This window comes from Octopus sinensis, linkage group LG15, assembly GCF_006345805.1.
Source record: "Octopus sinensis linkage group LG15, ASM634580v1, whole genome shotgun sequence".
NCBI lineage: Eukaryota > Metazoa > Mollusca > Cephalopoda > Octopoda > Octopodidae > Octopus > Octopus sinensis.
The window spans coordinates 4,463,834-4,491,181 of record NC_043011.1 but is presented as its reverse complement, the minus strand read 5'-3'; the positions used below and the strand labels follow the sequence as shown (position 1 = coordinate 4,491,181).

At 38.5% G+C, this 27,348-nt stretch overlaps 1 protein-coding gene across 10 annotated transcripts in view; it reads right to left on the bottom strand.

Moving 5' to 3' along the window:
• The window catches only part of LOC115219722 (N-acetylated-alpha-linked acidic dipeptidase 2), a 785,126-nt gene that overhangs the window by 35,735 nt on the left and 722,043 nt on the right, over nucleotides 1–27,348 (bottom strand). For all 10 annotated transcript variants that reach the window (XM_036509422.1, XM_036509419.1, XM_036509418.1 and 7 more), the window contains 2 exons: nucleotides 9,268–9,399; nucleotides 496–578 (listed from right to left, as the gene is read on the bottom strand). In XM_036509422.1, coding sequence (XP_036365315.1) covers nucleotides 496–578; nucleotides 9,268–9,399 — 215 coding nt within the window. The remainder of the gene's footprint in view (nucleotides 1–495; nucleotides 579–9,267; nucleotides 9,400–27,348) is intronic.

The following is a 27,348-nucleotide window of genomic DNA, read 5'->3' as shown; positions in this document are numbered from 1 at the left end:
GTGAATATTAATCAACTAACTTCTTCCACCAAATTTCTAGTTGTGCGCTCTCTCTAAATGCAAGGCTAGAAATTAATGGGAAATAGGAGTTAGTTGATTAAATCAAACTCACTCTTTGACTGGTACTTTATTTTATCATCTGTGGAGAGATGAAAGAAAAAGTTGAACCAGTGGGGTTTGAACTGTAAAGAGCAGCAGCAAAATACCTCATGGAATTTTGTCCAATGATTTAATGATTCTGCCACTCCAATATTAATTGTTTCTAAATTCAGGCACAAGGCCAGCAGTGTTGAAGGGGATTGAGTTAGACAGTACCACCACCTTCAGTAAATGCTTGGAATGAAAGGCAAAATTTTATTGACCCAGTAAAGATGAAAGGCAAAACTGACCATATAAGAATTTGAACTCAGGACATAAAAAGCTGGACTAAATACTGCAAAAGCATTTTACCGATGCTCTAAGTGTACTGTCAATACCAATAATAATAAAACTTACTTTGGCTCATCTCCTTCAGGGTACTGGTGCTTCCAATTATCATACAAAGTAGTACCATTGTGGTGCGGGCTTGGATTGGGAACCTGAGGGACAAGAATAGAAAAAGAAAAACAAAATGAAAGTTTATGATTAAAGCCTCCCCCATCGACTTATATCAAATACTATATCTCATACATTTTAAATGTATACAAAAAAAAAGATATATATATAGGCGCAGGAGTGGCAGTGTAGTAAGTAGCTTGATAACCAACCACATGGTTCCGGGTTCAGTCCCACTGCGTGGCATCTTGGGCAAGTGTCTTCTGCTATAGCCCCGGGCCTACCAATGCCTTGTGAGTGGATTTGGTAGATGGAAACTGAAAGAAGCCTGTCGTATATATGTATATATATATATATATATATATATATGTGTGTGTGTGTGTGTGTGTTTGTGTGTCTGTGTTTGTCCCCCTAGCATTGCTTGACAACCGATGCTGGTGTGTTTACGTCCCCGTCACTTAGCGGTTCGGCAAAAGAGACCGATAGAAAAAGTACTGGGCTTACAAAGAATAAGTCCCGGGGTCGATTTGCTCAACTAAAGGCGGTGCTCCAGCATGGCCGCAGTCAAATGACTGAAACAAGTAAAAGAGTAAAGAGTAAGAGTTATATTGCATAACATGATAATACTGATACTTCTACTTCTGTAAGTTTGATATTATTTTAAGAGGGAACAAGTCGGAACTAGAAAAACTACAGCTCAATCTTGCAGCATATTATTTGTTAAGCTAGCGTGTTAGCTAATCCTTTACTGAACCATAAATTTCTCTACAGTTGATGTTTACAGTTAAATTTTACAGCACTAAGTGAAAGAGAGACAAATTTCCCCATGGACAGGATGCTAGTCTATCACATATAACTCTCTTCTGATATTATTTTACATGGAGAACTTCCACTCGCGGAGCAGAAGCTTATTCAGTGGGATGATTCTTTCAGCATATCTAAGCACCAGGTTCTTTCTAAATGCAAAAGCTAAGCATGACACATGTCTAATATAAATCTCAAGTATCTGATATGCTCTACAAATACTAATATATCTCAAGAAATATCAAACCAGCATGTGATAATCTCTCCAGTGTATAAAACTATAAAGCAATGCACTTGTCTAATATTGATTTTGCACCTTAGTACAATGCTACACACACATTTGTTAACTGAAGAAAGGATAAAATACAGCATTAGTGATGAACTTGACTGTAGTATATTTGTAGTTATTTCTTTACTACCCACAAGGGGCGCTAAACACAGAGGGGACAGACAAACGGATTAAGTCGATTACATCAACCCCAGTGCATAACTGGTACTTAATTTATCAACCCCGAAAGGATGAAAGGTAAAGTTGACCTCGGTGGAATTTGAACTCAGAACGTAATGCCAGATGAAATATGGCTACGCATTTCGCCTGGCGTGATAACGTTTCTACCAGCTCACCGTACATTTGCAGTACTGGATGAGATTGTGGGGTATCTTAAACTGGTACCTCAAGAGATAAGAAGAGAAGCTGATAGATGTTGCAGAAGAAAAGCAGGCATTCAGAAAGGTGTCCAGTAATGCCAATAGATGAATGACCCCACAGACGTAACTTCTATAACAGAGTCTGTCACATCTGCACTGGCAACCTATGGCCAGTTATGAATGAAGGTGGAGAGAAACAAGAACAAAACAAAACATTACTGAGGCATGTCTTAATAATCTTGGAAGTGGCATTTAAACCTTTCATAACCATATTCTCAATGAATTCTTTAGAACAGAAAGTTTTCTATTGCAGAACCAGGGGTGGACTTAGGCAGATTTATATCTACAGAGTTATACTCAGGTAAGAAGTGGGATATGCAAACAGTTTGTCACTGCTACCTCACTATCTAGAAATGTTCCTTACTCATTAATGCATCACTAAGTCAAACTAGTGAAAGCTGTGCCATCATATTGTGTATCAAGGGTAGGTTGACTGAGCAGACACTACTCATTGTCTCCAGGTTACTACTGTCGACATTAATAACTAAATCACAACTGTTGTTCAGGTCTCTTATTGAACAGATCTAAAGTTTTCTGGCAGTGAACTTTTGCATATTTTTGTATATCTAGAGCTATGATATCCAAAATGTTGTTCCGTTCTTTTACTTGTTTCAGTCATTTGACTGCGGCCATGCTGGAGCACTGCCTTTAGTCGAGCAAATCGACCCCGGGACTTATTCTTTGTAAGCCCAGTACTTATTTTATCGGTCTCTTTTGCCGAACCGCTAAGTGACGGGGATGTAAACACACCAGTATCGGTTGTCAAGCAATGCTAAGGGGACAAACTCAGACACGCAAACACACACGCACATAGATATATATATACATATATACGACAGGCTTCTTTCAGTTTCCGTCTACCAAATCCACTCACAAGGCATTGGTCGGCCTGGGGCTATAGCAGAAGACACTTGCCCAAGATGCCACGCAGTGGGACTGAACCCGGAACCATGTGGTTGGTTAGCAAGCTACTTACCACACAGCCACTCCTGCGCCTACACTGTTGGTTGATTTTAGGGAATTTAGCTGCATTTCCTATTTGGTTGAGTGAGTATGCAAAGGTTCACTCGATGTATAACAAATATGAGAAATATGTGAAGTAAAGTGGCTCAGCCTGGTCTTGAACCCCAGCACTTTAGTTTCTGGCAAGCCATTTACTTACCTCCTCGGAAACTAAGCAACTAATTTAAGGCCTTCGCATTGGATTCCTCATCAAACATTAAACCTCCAGTACTACAATCTCTCTCATAAGATATATATATATATATATATACTGGATATTAAATCTCCAATGTGATATTCTTTCAAGACATGAAAACAAATCAGGAACTTTGTTTGATTTATTGAACTCTTTCATACTAAAGTATAAAGTGGCAAAAACTAAGTTACAGGTATTGTTATTGATTTGTTGTTCACTCGTATATGCCAATAATATTGAACTTCAGTCAATATTAACACTGTTAATCTTCTCTGTTCTTTTATGTTCAGAAACAATACTATAGCTGGCAATATTGGATGATAACATTATTATTATTGTTGTTGTTATTACTATTATTATTATCATTGTTATTCAGTAGTCTTATTTTCATCATGTGCTTTCACTGCACCACTGAGCGCAGCTCTCAGTGCCTTGGATATGTGCTGCAATTTGTTCTGCTGTTGTTATTTTCACTGTATTGAAAGTGTGTTATGTAGGATGTATGCAGTGCCTAGTAGTGCTATTTTCTGTATACTTTGGTTATGTGTCTGAATGTTTTTTTAATCATACATTGTGCATCTATTATCATAGGGATTGTTTCAGTTTTTAGGGTCCACATCTCTATTTCCAGATCTTTGTATTTTGAGAGTTTCTCTGTTTCTTTTAGAGATACACTGTCATTTGTTGGAATTGATATGTCAATTAGAAAGTTTTTTTTTTATTGATGATCTCTAACAACTATATCTGGTCTATTAGCTTAGATCTCTCTCTTTCTGTGTGTATTGATGTATCCTAGAGTATGATCGCTTTGTCATTTTCTGAGACCTTTTCTGGGATATGTCTAAACCACCTATTTTCTGTTGTCATTCCACAGTGCTGGTATAGCTTCAAGTGTATATAGGTCCCAACTCTGTCAAGTGTGTGGATATTTTTCTTCTCAACCAGGACTGTGTAGCCAGAGACAATATGATTTATTGTTTCTTCCCCATAACCACATATTCTGCAGTTACTTTTTTTCTTCATTATGTGTTTCTGATGGAGAGGCTTTGATCTTGTGCCACAATTAAAAATCCTTCAGTGTCTGCTTTTAGGCCTGAGCTTCTCAACAATTGTTGGGATTTATTTTGTCTATTTCATTTCTGTTTAGCTTAACCCAGTATTTGCCATGTAAGGGCTTTTCCTGTTATCATTTCATCATGGTATTTTGGGTGGAGCATTCCATAATTATTTTTCTTGTTTTCCTGCCTAGTTTGGTTAGTTTATCCAGTGTCCAATTAACTGTAACTTATACCTGGGACAGTTAGAATATTGATACCTATTATCTTGTTTTTTGCATTGAGCTCTGCTTTAAGTATTTATCTAACTTGTCTATAGTATTCCTTCCTTATCTTCTCTTTCATTTTGAGTATGCTGTACTGTATTTAGTTCATTGATTCCTAAGTATTTGTATGTTTGGGTTTGGTCTAATTCTCTTATTTCATTTGCTTTATTTAGTGTAGTGTTTTTATTTTTAACTAGTTTTCCTCTTTTCAATGTTGCTTCTGCGCATTTTTCTAAGCTGAACTTCATATTATTTCTTTGGTAAATGTATGTACTGTCTATAGTAATGTTTCCAGTTATCATTTGCAGTATACAGTTTTAGATCATCCATATATAAAAGAGGGTCGATTGTTTTACCATAGCAGTAGTAGCCACATCCAATTCTGCTCAGCATGTCAGTTAAAGGCACAGTTCCAGGCAGAAAAGGAGTGGAGGGAGCAATTCTTATTGGAATATTCCTCTTCTAATGGGGATGGCTTTGCTTTTTATGATTCCCTCTTTTGTCTGCAGCTGCAACACTGTTTGCCATTTATTCATGGCATGTTTTGTATGTGAATATTGTTGGTGCTACTTTGTCTGTGGCTAATGTTTCCAGGATCCATGTGTGGGGAATACTGTCAAAGCCTTTCAGTAATTGATCCAATCCATGCTTAGACCCTTCTTTTTCTTTCTGTCTTCAATAACTGATCTTTACAGCCATACGAACTTCTGCTCTTCTGCTCTTTTGGAAACAAGTTGTTTTTCTTCTAAATGTCTGCCCATTCTCTGTGATATTGTTGCAGTTAAAGGTTTTGTAGGTTGGAGGGAGACATGTTATGAGTCTGTAGTTTTGTGGATTTGTTGTCTCAATGAATTTAGGAATATATATTGCACACATATACACACCCACATGCAAACATATTTCCTTTGTCTTGTTTGTACATTGAAACAATTATATGTACGTGTTTTTTTTTTTTGCTAGCATCTTGACCATGTAAAAAATTGTACTGATTTACCTACTTTTATATATGCCATTGAAAGTATGTAAACAGGCATGTCTAACTCTGACATTGCTGATAACAATTCTGTTTATGGCTTGCATGGATCTTACAAACCATTAAATTACAACTAGTTTTCTTAGTGACCACCAGCTTACTAAGCACAGTCTGTTAAAGGCTTTCTACAAAGTCAACAAATGCTAGATATAGTGGGTTGCTCCTAAGAAATTTGGTAGTTGTCTCACTAGGAAGAGATTATCAATAGTAACCCCTCCTGGCATAAACTTGAACTATATTATATCTAAAACTATTTCACATTCTAATTATTTGTGCTATTTCCACAACATTCCCAACCTGGCCCATCATTTTGCCCCTATAACTTTTATTTCCAAAGAATCAGCTGGTGATATTGCTGAGCCAATAACTGGCTATATTACCTGACTGACAAGGAAAATGAATAGCCTGTGCCCTATTTTGCAGGATATTTTCCATGTCACCAACTATCTTTAATGACCCAGCTTCTTTCCCTATCTTCATATCTATGATTGTACATTTGGAGGCATAGTGGTTAACTTCAATATTTGACCCTTTGATGTAGCCTCTCTACCTCAAATGCATTTCCTGGACTTCAGCAACCTTCCATATTCACATTTCGATGGCACTTTCTTCTCAGTGCTCATGACAGCAAGTGTGCTGCTGCTATCATTCTATATATATATTTTTCTCTAGCAACATTGTAATTCCTGTTGACACAAGGCTTGCAACTGAATCAGCTCACACCTCTGATCCTCACATCAAATGTTTACAAAACTCTTACCATGAACTTTTCTTCATGCTACATACACCTAACACTTAACGTCACTTCTACCCAGGGCCAGTTTGAAGCCAATTAGACAGATTTGTGCAAATTGTGCCCTACCCCAAGAGAGGGCCCCATGCACATGCTTGAGCAAAGGATGCTACAATGAATTTTTAGTATCTCACTGTGGCTAACGGTGGAGCCACAAGTCCTCAATGCTTTTTGGCAGGGACTGACAAACGACACAAAAGCTGAAGAGTGCCCATGCTGGAGCCATGTAAAAGTACCTGTTACACTCTGTAAAATGGGTGGCATTAGGAAGGGCATTCAGCAGCAGAAAATATGCTGAAACAGACAATGAGATGGTTTATTCCAGTCAAACCATCCATCCCATGCTAGCAGGGAAAGCGGACATTAAATGATGATGAATTGCATAGATATTCTCAGTTAATTGATGTCTTTTAACTCACTATATTGTATATATATATATATATATATATATGTGGGTCTTTCAAAGTGTGACCTCGTGTGTACCATTGGCGATTTTTTTCCTCTGTCTTCCCTTCTCCTATGTTTCCGACGAAGAGCTCCGTTCGAAACGTTAAACCCTATTTGTTCCACATCCTCGCGTTGTGTTTTTTTTTTGTGTGCTTTCATGTTTGGATTAACTATATATATATATATATTATATATATATATATGTGGGTCTTTCAAAGTGTGACCTCGTGTGTACCATTGGCGATTTTTTTCCTCTGTCTTCCCTTCTCCTATGTTTCCGACGAAGAGCTCCGTTCGAAACGTTAAACCCTATTTGTTCCACATCCTCGCGTTGTGTTTTTTTTTTGTGTGCTTTCATGTTTGGATTAACTATATATATATATATATATATATATATATACCTAGACCCTACAAGTTGCAAGAATGAAGAAAAAAAACCCTCACTATGCTTCTACTTCATGGTTAAGTGGTTAGCAGTTGGAAAGGGTACACAACCATAAATCAATGGCTCTAATGAATAAACTATCCCTCACAAAAGTATGGAAAAGTGGTTGTAGAAAGGGAAATGGAAAGAAAAACAAGATTATCAATTTGATCAATAGAAATCAAGTAAAATCTTTTCTGTTGAATGCTGAATTTCCAAGTCAAACAGCTTCTGCAATTCTCTCCTGCATATGCACTGCTTTATCAGCAGAATGCAGTATGCATACTGATTTATCAACATGGTGCAGCTTGTGTATTTTAAGACTCAAAAAGAATACCAGTATGAGATTAAACCCCTGGCAAGGTCATCCAGACTACACAATTCAAGGATAGGAAACACAATGAAAGTATAAAGGAAAAAAATAATAGCCTCTAGGACTTTTTTAATATCATTTAGTTGAAGTAGAAACATTGTCCATGATTTTTTAGAGATCGCACCAGACTGGTGAGATCAATGAAAATTAATGCTGGTGGGGTAAATATAGGGAGGGTTAAGAGCTCCAGTGGAACGGAACTTCAGAAGGGGAGTATTGAGAAAAGTACATAATATTCTTTTAGGAGGATAAGATGCCGTAGAGATGATGGGTGGAGAAGACAGTGCATAGGGTGGCTATGGATGGAAGTAATAAACAGCTTCCTTGTTCAGAGGAGGAAAATCTATTGTAATAGCAATACATGATGGAGTGTAAAAAAACAAAGTATCTGTGAGCAAGTGGTTGATAATAAAATTGATCTCTTCAGGGTAGTGGGAAAGGATGCTATGGATACTCTTTTACTCTTTTACTTGTTTCAGTCATTTGACTGTGGCCATGCTGGAGCACCGCCTTTAGTCGAGCAACTCGACCCCAGGACTTATTCTTTTTGTAAGCCCAGTACTTATTCTATCGGTCTCTTTTTGCCGAACCACTAAGTGACGGGGACGTAAACACACCAGCATCGGTTGTCAAGCAATGCTAGGGGAACAAACAAAGACACACAAACACGCACACACACACACACACACACATATATATATATATATATACATATATACGACAGGCTTCTTTCAGTTTCCGTCTACCAAATTCACTCACAATGCATTGGTCGGCCCGGGGCTAAAGCAGAAGACACTTGCCCTTGATGCCACGCAGTGGGACTGAACCTGTAACCATGTGGCTGGTTAGCAAGCTGCTTACCACACAGCCACTCCTGCGCCTGTTGAATAGATCTATTTCAGTCTCTTGTTTATTTTCTTGAGGCTGGATTTCATGGCAAAGTACATTGTTATAAGCAATGGGAATACAGCTGAGGTGGTAAATTCTTTGTTGGATTTTAGTGTAGGAATTAACTAAATGCAAATGTTTTGGAGAAGGGTGACAGCATTTTAGATCAAGGAACATGAAAGAGATGACAGGACTGGGATATGTGGTGCATTGCTGTATTCAAGAAGACCTGCCCACCACAACAGCATGGAGATCCTAAAATCAAGGTGCCACACACAAAAGCATTGATGTGTGTACTGATGCCGCATAAAAATCATTGGTGATGATGCCACATAAAAGAACATCTGTCCAGTCTGCAAAGTGGTTGGCATTAGGAAGGGCCTCTATAGGATGGGCATCTAACAGTAGAAACCAGACCAAAACAAACTACAGGACCTGGAGCAGCCCCTGGCCTTGCCAGGTTCTGTCAATCCATCCAACCCATCCCAGCATGGAAAATAAATATCATATGTTGATGATGATGAAACATGACAACAACAATATAATAACTTATTAAAAATCAACATCAGTAACTGCTGTATTAGGTCATGTGATCAGTGTTATGTTTTTAGTTATGTAGATCATCATTAATGAAAAAAAGGCAAAGTTGTTATGAATATTTTTATGTTGAAAGAATAATCACTAACATGAAAACATATTTCTTACAATTTTAGTTAAGATTTAAAAAAAAACAAAACTGCTCACCTTTTTGGCACTTTTATACATAACATCTTGCAGCAATGGGCTTGTATTTATAGAGAGTTTTTCGTAAAAGTCAAGAGCATAATCCACATTTAGATATGCAACACCACGTTCATACAATTCTTTCATATGTTCCTGGAAAGGAGCAAAATGGTAAATTAGAAAAAAAAACTGTCAAAACAGACAAGTAAGAAAATATCTGTAATTTAAGAGGAAATCTGTAATAATATTCTTGTATTTTCTATCTTAAGCTGGCACACTTAGCAGTATTTCATTCGTCTTCACATACTGAGTTCAAATTCCACTGAGGTAGATCTTACCTTTCATCCTTTTGGGGCCTCTATAAAATAAGTACCTGTTGAGCACTGGAGTTCAATGTAACCAACTTACCTGACTTCCCAAGAAATCGTTGGCCTTGTGCCAAAATTTGAAATCAATATTCTTATATCTTAACGTCATTTCAGGTATTTAGGTTATTGTAATTCATGGACAGAATACTGCTGTGTTTATGAGAAGCCAAAAGCATAAGTTTTTAATAGCAAATGCCATGGGTAACTTATGCAAATCAGCAAATCTTTATCATAAAGATAGCACCTTAAAACACACTCTTTTCAAGGAAACATTTTAATACAATGTGAGAAAAAAATTGATATAAAATTTTAATTATGGGTACAATACTTGCCAAAATTCTTGTACAATGTCTACTACAACTCCTGTACACTGTTTATAACAATGGCTCTACAATATTTGAAACAATTCATCATCATCATCACGTCTTATTGGGAGCTACTGCTCCTATACAAGTCATTTGGCAAGATTTCTTTGGTTGGATACTCTTCCTATCACAAACCACTTTACAGAGTATACTGGGTGCATTTTTTCATGGTACCAATACAAGCATACTCAGTAACCCAATACACATAGACCAAGAAGGGGAATACGAAAGGGGGCAATGGCAGTATTTCTAACACAATTATCATGCAAAGAGACCGTCACTCTGAAATAACAGCTTTATTGATAACAGTACTAACGGCTCCCTGAACTTTCTCCAACCTGTTCTTACTCTGCCTACAATACTTTCTGAATGACCACAACTCCTACCAATTATATCTCCTCGATAACAGAAACTCTTTGCTACTTCTAATGAACCATCAAAACATTTTAGAGAATTTATTTCCATGGCACATATTTGCTTCAGTTCATCTGCCGCATACAAACCTTAACTTCTCGGTTGGCCTGTTTTTGGTTTCACTTCATCTCTTATTCGTTTATAGCTTACACTGAGTACAACTCATCATTGTGAGCACTTAACATTCTTTTTTCTATATGACAGATATTTTTTTTTCTGTGAAACATTGTTTTATGGCAGAATGCCCTCCCTATAATCACTCCCTTAATTGTCTCTTATGATACACAAAGATGTGACACATATTCTAAAACTAGGATGCTCATGAAATCAATAATATAATTACTAGTTTTTTTTCTTTCTATCATTTAGCAGAGGGAGTGCTCAACAAAACTGCACTTAATTTAATGTAAACTAGGCTGAAAAATGTTATCCCCAAATAAAAATCATGTGAAGCTTGATAAACTGTGCCCAAAATTACCATTGGTGTATGTAATTGTTTGTAGCATTTAGTAATAAACATGTGGTATTTAACAATAATGCAATCTCAATGGGTATTAAGTTACATATTCCAAAATATAATGAGTAAAGCTGGTTAGCGCAAGCAAAGATATAGTTTGGATTTGTTAACAACTGAAAAGTTCAGTTTCTTGTACTCTCAACTGCTTAGGATGCAGTATGCAATGTGTCAGTGGCAAGAGAGGAAGAGGCCGACCAAGAACCCGCTGGCTTGACACCATCAGGAGTGATACCGGAATGGACATGGCCAATCTGAAGGAAGTGGCCCAGGATAGAACTGACTGGAGGACACTGATCCAACGAGTGACTGAGAGTCGGCTTCGACTGAGCGGATAGAAAGATGCAATGTGTAAACAAGTTATTCTATGGTTAGGTGTCTGACTAGAGAGCTAGTCTACAGAGAAATCTCACAACATTATAGTTCCAGTGAGACTGATGGAGTGGTGCATGTTCAGAAAGGTAGCATGATAGCAACTACTCTACTGTTTGTAAGGTTAGTCTGTTGAGAAGTGATAAGAGTGAGTGAATAGATCGATATGGTTATGATTCCTTTTGAACAGCAGGAAGTCAATGGTAACTAGAAAAATATGAGTAGAGAGGGAATTACAGAAGGAAAAGGTAGAGGTTAGCATGGGGTCTGCAGTAAGAAAGTGATACAAGACTAGTAATCTTCAAGGTGCAGAGCCTATTACAGTAGTGGTAGTGAAGCTAAAGAAAGGAGATAGCATATCTGTGGGTCAGCAGTTGGAGAGTGTTGGTGAGTAACTACATGCCAATCAGTTGCCTGGCCTTTTTGGATGCAATCTCTGGTGCTTGAATGTTTAGCAGCAGCACTGTCATAGGCGTGGGAACAATTTGCCAGTATGAGTCCCATGTGAACCTTGTAAAGGATAAGTGGTTGTTGAGGGATAATCTTCTGGCTCTGAAGAAGGCCAATCTTTACAATGGAGTCTTTGTTTTATCAAGTGTTGGCATTTGTCAGGAAAGATCCTCTGTGATGGTATAACCCATATTTTGTTTCAATATATGGGATTTGATAATAATACAAAAGAATACTATTGATAACAATATATTATTTCAGAGTTGCACTTGAGAGTTAAGTGACTTGCTTTATGTGATGTAGTCATATAGTCACACTAATGTGACAATATTAATTTCCTTTTCCCATCCAGCACAAAACCACTATTTTATATTTGTATATTTATTTATTTACTTTTGTCAGGTAGATGAGGAATATTTGATTTAATTGATTCCAGAATATTACTAATATTTATGTTGTTGAACTCTGGAGACTGAAATATTGCATCTACCTTTTTGATATGTGGATTTGAAAGATAAGTACAATATTTAGCTGAATGTTCCACCACCTCTATTAGTTTCATTGTTCAAACCATGACGGTATTGGTTTCATTTTGACAAGGCTCAAAAGGTCCAATAACTTAATGAAGATGGCAAAAGTTATGATATTAGTGGTTTCATGGAAGAAGAAAAAAAAGGAGCTTCAATATAGAATCAAGATGATGTAAATGATATTTCACAGGAAATTTGGTTTTGCAGTGTTTGTCCCATTTTGAGACAATATTAATGCTGACATGTTTCTAAAGATACACAGTCTAAAAAGATGGGTAGAACATGTAATGATATAATCCCTAACAACAGATGGTCAATTGTTAGATTGAAGAATTTAGCATTCTTTTATCATTTGGAGTTCATGATGTAACTATCGTGTCACGTATTCTCTCAAGAAGTTAAAATGACACAATAACAATTAACGTAAACAACAAGCAAAAGATAAATGACAAGTAAAATTAAAGCATTTTACCAAACTTCAAAGAGAATACCCTCAAAATGATGGTTTTGCTCATCACCAAATGTCTCTGAATATGCATAATGGAGCATTCAACTGTACTTGAACACAATTTAAGAAATGGTTAAGGGGAAAGTGGAGTGCCATAACTCAATCCAGTCACAAAACCTTACAAGTCTTATTTCTTTAAATCATATCTTGTTTCAAGTTTTGTATCAATTTTATTTATTTCCATGCCCATATTTGTCACCGGCGTCGGCGTCATTATTATTACTATTATTCTTATTATTATTATGGCTATGATGCTCCCCCACTACTTCTGCTCGTGATCAGAGATGCACATATCGTCAGCCACTAAAGGACATGGTCAACTGGTTATGGTCAAACAACCGACAAGAAAATCTGTGGTATTGAGCAGAATATTTGCTGTAGCCCATCTTTTATACCAAGACAAAACAATGTACATGATAACACTTCCAATCAGTTAAGATCAGAAACCACGAGAGCCACTGCCTGGTACTGCATCAGGGCAGTTATATTGCATCAGGGCATTGGTACTGCATCATTATTATTGTTATTATTATTATTATTATTATTATTATTATTATTTAAGGCAGTGAGCTGGCAGAATTGTTAGCATTTCAGGTGAAATGCTTAGTGGTATTTTGTCTGTCTTTTCATTCTGAGTTCAAATACCACCAGGGTCCAATACATTAAGTACCAATTACGCACTGAGGTTGATGTAAATCCACCCCTCCCCACCACAAAATTTCAGGCCTTGTGCCTATAGTAGAAAGGATTATTATTATTATTACATTTTTCAGGATTGATAAGAGTCTATCTGAAGGTGCCTCTATGTCATCACTCTATCTGCTGGAAAGGGTAACTAAATCTCCCTCACATCACACATTGCTGGTTTAAATATATACACAACACACTGGATAATAATAGTTTCCAATACACTAAGGCAAAAACAATGAAAGAGGTGGGATGATTATGGCTTGAACTCATTTACTCATAGGTCTATAGGATAAAGTGGGAATCAGAGATAAAGAATAACATAAAACACACACACTCTCTCTCCATCTCTCTCTCTCACACACACACAAACACTTAAGTGTGAATATTTCTGAGATCCCCTTCGGTCATGACACAGACCATGGGATTGCACCAATAAAGTTATCCTCCCAGGCACAATTCCGGGCAAGGTTGTTTTTATGGAAGACCAGCAGTCGCCCATGCATACCGGCCTTCCCTCTCCACGCCACCAGTGTTATCCAAGGGAAAGGCAATCATCATCATTGTTTGACCGTGGTCGAGACAATGGAATTTACCATGCTACGCCAGACTTCACGGTCCATCATAGCATTACAGAGGTCCTGTTGCTGGATGCCTGTATCCCTGGAGATTACATTAGGGAAAGGCAAAGGCTGATACAGCTCGGCACCTGTGATACCAGAACTCATTACTACAGCTGAGTGAACTGGAACAACGTGGAATAAAGTACCTTGCTCAAAAAAACAACACGCAGCTTGGTCCAGGATTCGAACTCATCACCTCACGATCGTAAGCTCGATGCTCTAACCATTGTGCCATGTGCCTTCACTGTGAATATTTAGTACTCACTATTTACATATGTTCCCCACAAATTAAACAAATACCAGCTAATTTTACTCAGAACTCTCAAGTTTGCTGAAATAAAAACTACTTCTATTAAAAAAGAAGTAAGCTCCCTGTGGCTTTCATATCCACCTGTGGTTAATGTTCAGCAAGCACACCAGCTTGGATGAATAGAACAAGAGTTTGTGTAGAGCATTGCAAGAAACTAAATACTGCATTAACATGATGAATCAATTGGTAATCAATGTGCCACTGAGGAGGAGTGCCATGTGATTAGTTCGCAAATCTTGATTTGATAACAGTTAAATGGCTGTCGAAAGGCGAATTCATCATCATCATCATCATCGTTTAACGTCCGTTTTCGCGCTAGCACCGGTTGGACGGTTCGACCGGGGGTCTGGGAAGCCAGGGGCTGCACCAGGCTCCAGTCTGATCTGGCAGTGTTTCTACAGCTGGATGCCCTTCCTAACGCCAACCACTCCGCGAGTTAGTGGGTGCTTTTTACGTGCCACCTGCACAGGTGCCAGGGGGGTCCGGCATCGGCCACGATCGGTTGGAGCTTTTAACGTGCCACCGGCACAGAAGCCAGCCAACGCGGCGCTGGCAACGGCCACGTTTATGGGCAAAAATGATATGTAATAGAGGAGTTCTGAAAAGAAATTTTTCTTTCATGTCAATACAGACATACATAAATGTATGTCTCTATTGACTTGAAAGAAAAAAAAACAACAATTAAGAAGGAGATTAAATCAACAAAATACTTCTCCAACAGGGTAGGGGAGTTCCACCAAGAGGTGACCAAACAAACCTCACACACTTTGAACCCTCTAACACAAAAATCACCCCAGGCAGGCACTCCTCTCCTTCTCATTCCATAATCATAATACATATATGTTTATGTCCTAAGTGTTTTTGCAGATATAACATTTCACACACACACAATTTGTTGCAAGTGTTCATATGGATATCTGTATCAAATATATTTTATGTTTATATGTTTTAAAAGGAATATATTTTAGTATAGGTTTTTGTGTGTGTGTGTGTGTGTGTGTGTGTGTGTGCACACGAGCACGTGTATGTGTGTGTGAGTTTACTTTATATAATGAATGTACGTATGTAGGTAGATATGTATATATGTATGTAAGTATATACATACTTATGTATGCACGTAGATATGTTTCTTTACTCATTTTTACTCTTTTACTTGTTTCAGTCATTTTGACTGCGGCCATGCTGGAGCACCGCCTTTTTAGTCGAGCAAATCAACCCCAGGACTTATTCTTTGTAAGCCCAGTACTTATTCTATCGGTCTCTTTTGCCGAACCGCTAAGTGACGGGGACGTAAACACACCAGCATCAGTTGTCAAGCAATGCTAGGGGGACAAACACACACACAAACACACACACATATATATACATATGTATACATATATACGACAGGCTTCTTTCAGTTTCCATCTACCAAATCCACTCACAAGGCATTGGTCAGCCCGGGGCTATAGCAGAAGACACTTGCCCAAGATGCCATGCAGTGGGACTGAACCCAGAACCATGTGGTTGGTTAGCAAGCTACTTACCACACAGCCACTCCTGCGCCTGGTTTTACTTTATGAATTTCTTCTGCAACAGCATTTAGCTGTAATCTTTCGGTAAAGTATGCACTTTATGATTTTGTGAAACATAATTTTACAAAATTAGTACTGAGGCAATTAGTCACATGCTCCAATAATTACAGAAGTTTAAAAATATAGTCTGGATGGAGTAAAAGCATATTTCTTTCCGGTTCAGCATAGATGATTTTCTTTCTCACTAATCTTTAATGCTATGTTAAGGTGGTGACCTGGCAGTATCATTAGCACTTTTACATCCGGAGTTCAAATTCCACCATGGTCAACTTTGCTTTTCTTCGAGCACTGGGGTTGATGTAATCAACTTACCCACTTCCCTGAAATTTCTGGCCTTGGTCCAAAATTTGGAACCAACATTATCTTCTCACATAAGGCAGCAAGCTAACAGAATCATTAGCACACTATGCAAAATGCTGAGAGGTATTTTATCCATTTTTAAGTTCTGAGTCCAAATTCCATTTAGGTTGACTTTGCCTTTCATCCTTTTGTGGTCAATAAAATAAGTACCAGTTGAGCACTGAGGTCAATGTAATCCAAAATTGCTAGCTATGAGCCAAAATTTGAAACCAATATTAACATATGCTGGACAACTAATTTCACCAACTGAGCTCAATTTCTTTTCTATGTCCTAGATCATTATATCTGGTCAGTTAGGCTTACATTTTATAGACATCTCGACAGGTATACTCCATCAGCGTTCTCTCATATATTATGTAGTTATGCCCTCCACCTCACTACAGCTTCTTTGTTCAGTATTATCCTTTCTATGGATTTAGTAATGCAATGTTCTAAATACAACATCAATTCTCATAGGCAGACAATAGTGTGATGACATTTTAAGACAAGTTACTTATGCTGTGAACAACAGCCTCAGTGTTAACTCTAAACAGCCTGCATCTTCTGCTGCTGCTTCTACTTCATGCTCTTGTTTGATGGTGCTGGGGTCATCCCAGGTTAGTGGTCCTAGAGATGTCATCATGTGTAGAGCTGACCAGGTCCACTAGTGCTCTCCGTCACAGGTGGTCCCATGCCATCCCCTCTGCATCCTCCAAGGCGACTCTGAGCCTCTGGTGGGCCTCCCCAATTGCATCCAGCCATCTGGTGTAGGGCTTGCCATGGGGGATTCTTCAAGCCTACAGCGACTGTGTCAAATGAGAGTAAAGCCCTGGTAGCATGGTCTGGTGGGAGATGGAGGACATGTCCATGCCAGCACATGCAACGAATAGCTATGAGGTGGGAGGCTGCAGGCTGATGCACGTGTGCATGCAGTTCTTTGTTGTAAACATGATGGTACCATCTCATGCTTCTCAATGGTTCTCAGGGATGGTATATCTCGCTCCTGTATTACAAAAATACGTACTTCGAAATGAGAGTTCATATCCTGATTGCTAGCCGAGGATAGGCTACTCTGATTGCCAATGTTGCTGTTATTTGAAGCTTTCTAGGAACACACTATGTACACATGTATGTATAGATGTATGCACATACATATGTAAGCATATGTGCATGCTTGTATGTATGTGTGTGTGTGTGTGTGTGTGTGTGTGTGTGTGTGTGTGTTACTTCCTTTCACAGAGGGTTAATGAAAAGCAAATCAAATTTTAAGAAGTAAATTTAGCAAATTGTCCGTCAATTTAGTGTTTTAGTTCTCAGGCAATACTGGAGATCCTAGCATAAATCTGACATGCAACAAGTTGCAACATGCAGAAATCCTTGTAGCAATTAAAAATTAGCATCCGTGTTTTATACATGCTCTATAATATAGTTTCATAAGAATAATTAAATATAACAGTGGAGGCGCAATGGCCCAGTGGTTAGGGCAGCGGACTCGTGGTCATAGGATCGCGGTTTCGATTCCCAGACCGGGCGTTGTGAGTGTTTATAGAGCGAAAACACCTAAAGCTCCACGAGGCTCCGGCAGGGGGTGGTGGTGATCCCTGCTGTACTCTTTCACCACAACTTTCTCTCACTCTTACTTCCTGTTTCTGTTGTACCTGTATTTCAAAGGGCTAGCCTTGTCACTCTCTGTGTCACGCTGAATATCCCCGAGAACTACGTTAAGGGTGCACGTGTCTGTGGAGTGCTCAGCCACTTACACGTTAATTTCACGAGCAAGCTGTTCCGTTGATTCGGATTAACCGGAACCTTCGTCGTCGTAACCGACGGAGTGTTTCCATCCATCCAAGTGATGAAAAGCATGTTTCAGACATTCAGCACACCAACTCTATGGTAATGACTGGTGAATTTTATGATGACGGCATCCAAAATAGAAAAAAACGAAGATTGAAAGATCAGGTAAAAATCTGCTGTAGGGAAGTAATTTGCAAAGGTGTTAAATGTAACCATTCCCCCATTCCCAGCCTCCTGTCCTACATTCACTTGAACCTTTAAATAAAAATGTTTTTTTTTACAACTTAGTCACTGTGCAGGCAGCCAGTCAACACAAACTCTAAAACTCCAATCAGGAAGAGAAATAAATAAATCATACGTACACACATACATACATACATACATACATACACACATACATACATACATACATAATTATATACATACATACATACATACAGACATACAAACATACATACATACATACATACAGACATACATACTTACATACATACATACTTACATACATACATACATACATACATACATGCATGCATGCATACATACATACATACATACACACACACACATACATACACACATAGATACAGACATACATACATACATACATAGACATACATGCATACATACATACATACAGACATACATACATACATACATACATACATACTTACATACATACATACATACTTACATACACACACACACACACATACATACATAGCCACACATATAATGACATACTTGCACACAAGTATACAAGTGTACATATATGCAAGCGTGGATGCTTGTGTGCATGTATACATATGTACACACATACATAGTGTTGTTGGCTTTGAATGCTGCAGTTAATAAATCTCAAATAAACCCCAAACAAATACATGCACAGCTATCCTGTTGATGTCGTTTTAATTCTAATGGAAAAGCTATATTTCTCAGTTAGTAACGAGCTCGTTTCTCAATGCTGAGAAATTTCAGCAATAAAACTAGAAGACTATGCAAACGTACAAACTCACATAAATAAACACACACACACACACACGCACGCACACACACACACATGTATGCATGCATACTCTCTTACTCTTTACTCTTTTACTTGTTTCAGTCATTTGACTGTGGCCATGCTGGAGCACCGCCTTTAGTTGAGCAGATCAACTCCGGGACTTATTCTTTGTAAGTCCAGTACTTATTCTATCGGTCTCTTTTGCCGAACCGCTAAGTGACGGGGACGTAAACACACACCAGCATCGGTTGTCAAGCAATGCTAGGGGGACAAACACAGACACACAAACACACACACGCATATATATATATATACATATATACGACAGGCTTCTTTCAGTTTCCGTCTACCAAATCTACTCACAAGGCTTTGGTCGGCCCGGGGCTATAGCAGAAGACACTTGCCCAAGATGCCACAAGTGGGATTGAACCCAGAACCATGTGGTTGGTAAACAAGCTACTTACCACACAGCCACTCCTGCGCCTACGTATATATATATATGCAAATAAGCTTGAAATATATTGCATGCAGAGAGTTAAGTAATTACGGTTGTCATTTTTCCCCATCAGCCTAAATTAACTTATGACAAATGAAAACCATTAATCAGCTTCTGATGCGCTAGAAACAACGTAGCTTGATGGAGGGCCTCAATGATTAGCCTGAAAGACTGTATTTACAAACACTGCCTCCCGCAATGACGTATCCAGATGCAGAGGAAAACATTAATTGCAAGCAGGGTTCCTAGCAGCAAGATGGAGCAGTTTGAAGAGATTTATAAATGATGTACATTTAAAGCATTTATCTTAAATCTCGTCGTGTGGAAGAATTAAATATAGTATAAATATTACAGTTGCATCATTTACTGAATTCTGCAGAAAAATAACCCCAGAAAATCAATGTAGCATCTAATTAGAGAAACACATTTTTAGTAACATGGCAATTAGTGTACATTATCAATTTACATTTATATTATATGTGTTTGTGTGTGTGTGTGTGTGTGTATGTATATATATATATATATATATATACACACATACACATACATGTGGCTGTGTGGTAAGACGGTTGCTACACAATTACATGGTTCTGGGTTCAGTCCTACTGTGTGGCACCTTGGGTAAGTGTCTTCTACAATAGCATCAGGCCGACTGAAGCCTTGTGAGTAGATTTGGTAGATGGAAACTGAAAGAAGCCTGTTGTGTGTATGTATATATATATATGTATATATTTGTATGCTTGTGTCTGTGTTTATCCTTCCACCATTGCTTGATAATCAATCTTGGGATGTTTATGTCCCTGTAACTTAGCGGTTCGGCAAAAGAGAATGATAAAATAAGTACCAGGCTTACAAGGAATAAGTCTACGGGTCGATCTCTTCAAATAAAAGGCATGCTCCAGCATGGCCACAGTAAAACAATGACTGAAACAAGTAAAAGAGTACACATATATACACATGTATGTGAATGAAACAGTTCTAGTCCTGTAGAAGCTCCTTCTATATAATAAATTAATTTTACTCTGCTATGTATTGAGTACCTTATTTACCGAATCAACCCGGGACCTACATATATATATATATATACATATGACCTCGTGAGCACCGCCAGCAATTTTTTTTTCCTCTGTCTTCCCTTCTCGGGATCTTTCCTTCTCCTTTGTTTCCGACGAAGAGCTCTGCTCGAAATGTTAAACCCTCCTTCTTCCCTTCTTTCCTGAGCGTCCAGTAATACTATATTTGTTCCACGTCCTCGCATTGCTGTGTTTTTTTGTGTTTTCTTGTTTGGATTAACTAAATATATATATATATATATATATATATATATATATATATACACAATTTACATACACTACATACATACACAGGCAGTGGTGCCACTTATATTTGTTATTATACTTTATATAAGTATGACAAACTATTAATAACTAGTTGATTATATTATCGTAAAAATCTGTTGGGATGCATAATTAAAAAAAAGTTTATCATCAGAAATACAATTGAGAATTGTCCATCTGCAGAATTGAGAACTGTGCAAGCTGAAACATACTTTTCAAACCATAACAGCTGTTGAGATGCTCAATAACTCCTAAACTCCAGGCTGTAGACATCTTCCTTGAAACCAGTGGTACTTCTGACCATTTCTTCATCTGAGTAGCTGGGAAAAACTACTGAGAGAATATAAGGCATTCGGCGAACTGGCAGAAACGTTAGCATGCCGGGCGAAATGCATAGCCGTATTTCGTCTGCTGTTACATTCTGAGTTCAAATTCCGCCGAGGTCGACTTTGCCTTTCATCCTTTTGGGGTCGATTAAAAGAGTACCAGTTACGCACTGGGGTCGATATATTCAACTTAATCCGTTTGTCTGTCCTTGTCTGTCCTCTCTGTGTTTAGCCCCTTGTGGGTAGCAAAGAAATAGGTATTGGTGTCTGTCTGTCTGTCTATCAACCTCTCAAAAAACCGTTAGACCTTTTTGAACTTTTGTGCAAGAATTCTGGCACCAATGTGCCAGCATTCACTTTACTTTGGAGCTTATGAATTGGACATTATCAGAGTGCTTTGCTGTGCAGGGACTTGTATTTTGTTTAGCTCTGATGGATGAATGTATGTTCGACATCACACAGGAAAAGCATTTACTGAAAAAGTGCTTCAGTCAAACAGTTAAACATGGTGATGGCAATGTTGAGAATGAGGTAAGGATGTTAAAAGGAAGGGATTCCAGGGAGAGGGTTGACTAAATCCCAAAAGGAGATGAAATATATGCAGCTCTCCAATCATGTGATTACTGCAGCTGAAAATACTGGAATGAGAAAAGTGATGGAGGGATGGGTGTTAGGAAGATGAGAGTCAGAGAAGTTTTGCCAAGGACTGGGTCCATTGAGTTCATATACATGAGCATAATGCTTTTAGGACCTCAATTTCAGTTGAGATAGATGAGTCTTCTCAAGCACAGCAACTTGCCAACACCACACACACACACATACATGAGTGTGCCATATGGTTAAGAACTTCATGACACAATCATGTAGTTCTGGTTTTGATTCTGCTCTACAACAATTTGGGCAAGTCAAGTACCATTTATCATAGTCTTGCATATGGACGAGGACAGCTGTGTAAAGAAATGCCAATCTCTGTGTAGAGAACCTGCAGTAGAGGTAGACCCAGGAAGACATGGGGCAAGGTGGTGAAGCATGACCTTTGAACTTTGAACCCCACCGAGGCAATGACTAGTGACTGAGACTTTTGGCAATGTGCTCTGCCAGTGGCATGTAAAAATTCGACCTTTGAATGTTGGGCCTCACATAGGCAAAGTGGCTGAGTTCATTTCGAGCATTGAGCCTCATGGAGGCATAGTGGCTGAGTTCCTTTCGAGCACTGAGCCTCATGGAGGCAAAGTGGCTGAGTTCCTTTCGAGCACTGAGCCTCATGGAGGCATAGTGGCTGAGTTCTTTTCAAGCATTTCAGAGGTAAAGTGGCTAAGATCCTTTCGAGCGTTGGGCCTGATGGAAGCAAAGTGGCTGAGTTCCTTTCGAGCACTGAGCCTCATGGAGGCATAGTGGTTGAGTTCTTTTCAAGCATTGGACCTGCTGGAGGTAAAGTGGCTAAGATCCTTTCGAGCGTTGGGCCTGGTGGAAGCAAAGTGACTGAGTTCCTTTCGAGTGTTGGGCCTCATGCAGGCGAGGTGGCTGAGCTCCTTTTGAGCAGGCTTCATGGAGGCAAGGTGGCTTGAGAAGAAGATCCATCAAGCTGAGCAAAATCGCAGTCGTGGCAGATACTAGTGTCACACAAATTGGCACCCATGCTGGTGGCATGTAAAAGCACCCATTACACTCTCAGAGTGGTTGGCATTAGGAAAGGCATCCGTAAAAAACCATACCAAATCAGACTGGAGCCTGGCACAGTCTTCCAGCGTGCCAGCCCAGTAAAACCGGCCAACCCATGCCGGCATGAGCAACGGATGTTAAATGATGATGATGATGATGAAACTGACCCATGACTTTTGAAGGAAACCACATTCAACTAGTTTTTGGGATACAATTTTGGCAATGTCATATATGAGGGGTTATCATGAAACATTATCAAAAATTGTGAAACTCAGTATTTGTCATGTGCTTGAGGCCTTTGTCTGCTCATTATGCTTAGGGATATTTTGTTTTCTACAAATGCACATACACATATTTGTATGTGCATTGGTATGCAGTTAAGAAACGTGCTTCCCACCCACATGGTTTTGTGTTTGGTAATACTGTGTGGGACCTTGGGCAAAAGTCTCCTACTGTAGCCCTAGGCTGGCCAAAGATTGTAGTGAATTTGGTAGATGAAATCTGAAAGGATCCAGGTCACATATAAAGCAGCTGTGGCAGGCCATGTAAATGCACAGGTACTGGAGTCATGTAAAAAAACACCCAGTACACTCTGTACAGATGTTGGTGTTAGGAAGGGCATCTAGCCATAGAAACCAAGCCAAATCAGACAAGGACCTGAGCAGCTATCCAGCTTGTCAGTTCTGGTCAAATCGGCCAACCCATGCCAGCATGGAAACCAAATATTAAATGATGATGATGATGATTAGATAGATAGATAGATAGATAGATTAAAGATATTTGTTGTGTAAGGCTGGAACAATGCAAGAAGGTACAAATTAAACAACAGAAAGAAAAGAAAACAAAGCAAAGTTGTAATTTTACCAAGTGTTTCTATATTTTGGAGCTATAACCCTTTCTGCAAGGCATTTGGGAAAGTGAGGGACGAAAAAGTTATTGCTCGGATGTGTGGGTCAGGAAGGAGAAAAGTGACTTGCACAGACCAGTGTTGCTATAAAAACCAGCCTGCTTCAGGTAATTCCTTCCCATTGTTAATGGTTGGTCTCAGTGTGATACATACATATATATTTATATGTATATTATATATTATATATATATATATATATATATATATATATATATATATATATATATAATATGTATATATATATATATGTATATATATATATGTATATATAATATGTATATATATATATGTATATATATATATGTATATATATATATGTATATATATATATGTATGTATATATATATATATATATAACAATTGCAGTGTGGAAGGTGTTTATATGCCATTTAAGAAACACACAAAAGCCGTTCGATTCACTTCAACATTTAAGTTTAATTTGTTAAAATATTTTCGTCGCTAAAATCTGCGACCTGTTCACTGACAAAAATGCGTGCTGCATCTGAGAAAGTAACAGTTACTTCGTCATATATATGTACGTATGTATGTGTGTATGTATGCATACATGTGTGTATGTATGTACGTATGCATGTACGTACATACGCCTGTGTATGCATGTATGTATGTATGTATGTATGTATGTATGTGTGTGTATATGCACGCACATACACTCTATAAAACATAAAGCTATAAACCTGTAGCGATACATACATACATACATACATGCATACATACATACATACATACATACATACATACATACATACATGCATACACAGGCGTATGTACGTACATGCATACGTACATACATACACACATGTATGCATACATACACACATACATACATACATATATATGACGAACTAACTGTTACTTTCTTAGATGCAGCACTGACTTTGTCAGTGAACAGGTCGCGGATTTTAGTGACGAAAATATTTTGACAAATTAAACTTAAATGTTGAAGTGAATCGAACGGCTTTTGTGTGTTTCTTAAATGGCTTATAAACACCTTCCACGCTGCAATTGTTTTTGTTTCAGCACACGATCTCAGATCAAATTACTTGCTATGCGAGTACATCTCCGTAATATATATATATATATATATATTATATATATATATATATATATATGTATATACATACATACATGCATATATATTTATATGTATATATATATATATATATATATATATATATGTATATGTATATACATACATACATGCATATATATTTATATGTATATATATATATATATATATATATATATATATATATAATATATATATATACACACACACACACAAATATATATATATTTATACATATAGGTATACATATAAGTATATATACATATGCACACACACACACACACATATATATACATATATATAGAGAGAGATAGATAGATATATATCTATACATATATATATATATATATAGAGAGAGAGAGAGAGATAGATAGATAGATAGATAGATAGATAGATAGATAGATCTATATATATATACCTATATTTATACACTCACACACACACACACATAAATATATATACATGACATCTACACACAACAACAGAAACTATCCAACTGAGTCACTTTTATGAACAGAACTTTCTGATATTACTCTGCTTCTTTTCTTCTTCTCTTTTGGACTGTCGTGTCTATTACAAGCTTTTAACAATAAACTGGTGAATTAAAGATGTATGACCTCTCTTCTCATTTACCCAATTTACCATTCATCCCATTTATCATATTGTTAAATATACATAGGCACAGGAGTGGCTGTGTGGTAAGTAGCTTGTTTACCAACCGCATGGTACCGGGTTCAGTCCCACTGCGTGGCACCTTGGGCAAGTGTCTTCTACTATAGCCTCGGGCCGACCAAAGCCTTGTGAGTGGATTTGGTAGACAGAAACTGAAAGAAGCCTGTCGTATGTATGTATATATATATATGTGTGCATGTATGTTTGTGTGTCTGTGTTTGTCCCCCTAGCATTGCTTGACAACCGATGCTGGTGTGTTTACGTCCCCGTCACTTAGTGGTTCGGCAAAAGAGACCGATAGAATAAGTACTGGGCTTACAAAGAATAAGTCCCGGGGTTGAGTTGCTCGATTAAAGGCGGTGCTCCAGCATGGCCGCAGTCAAATGACTGAAACAAGTAAAAGGGTAAAAGAGTATACAATACATGTATATGTGAATACAAATATAACATACATACACACATCCACACATAAATATCAACGTCAGACAGAATTGACCAAAGTCCATTTTCTACGGCTGGATGCTCTTCCCTGTCACCAACCCTCACCTGTTACCAAACAAGGAAATATTTCCCCATGGCCAGACTTCTTTTTTTACACAAGACTTGAAACAACTAAAACTGCTTGCATGATAATGCTTGTTTGCAATGATCACATGATGTCAGGGCAAGGGTATGTACAAATACCCAGCCACCCCATATATATCTCTTCTATATATATGTGTACAAACATATATATATATATATATCATCATCATCATCATCATCGTTTAACGTCCATTCTCCATGCTAGCAGGGGTTGGACGGTTTGACCGGGGATCTGGGAAGCCAGAAGGCTGCACCAGGCTCCGGTCTTATCTGGCAAAGTTTCTACAGCTGGATGCCCTTCCTAATGCCAACCACTCCGAGAGTGTAGTGGGTGCTTTTTACGTGCCACCTGCACTGATGCCAGGCGAGGCTGGCATCGGCCATGGTCGGATTGGTGCATTTTACGTGCCACCTGCACGGAATCCAGTCGAGGCGGCACTGGCTTCGGCCACGATTCGGATGGTGCTTTTTACGTGCCACCGACACGGAAGCCAGTCGAAGCGGCGCTGGCATCGTCCACAATTCGGATAGTGCTTTTTACGTATCTACCGGGTGCCAGTCATAGGATTGGTTCAATTTCGATTCCGATTTCACTTGCCCCAACAGGTCTTCGCAAGCAAAGGGGGGTTGGCATAGATGCCTGTCGTCGGATGAGGTTCGATATCGACTTCGCTTGCCTCAACAGGTCTTTGTGTGTCCAAGGGAGGAAAGGCATGCATAAGTGGGCTGGACTCACTTGTCCTGCCTGGTCTTTTCACACACAGCAAATTTCCAAAGGTCTCGGTTGCTGGTCATTTCCTCAGTGAGACCTAAAGTTCGAAGGTCGTGCTTCACCATCTCATCCCAAGTTTTCCTGGGTCTACCTCTTCCACGGGTTCCCTCCACTGCTAGGGATTGGCACTTTTTCACACACCTATCTTCATCCATTCTCACCATATATATATGTGTGTGTATGTGTATATATATATATATGTGGAGGCACAATGGACCAGTGGTTAGGGCAGCGGACTCGCGGTCGCAAGATCGCAGTTTCGATTCCCAGACCGGACGTTGTGTGTGTTTATTGAGCGAAAATACTTAAAAGCTCCACAAGGCTCCGGCAGGGGGTGGTGATCCCTGCTGTACTCTTTCACCACTCATTCTCCCACTCTTTCTTCTGTTGGCCTGCTTGCTTAG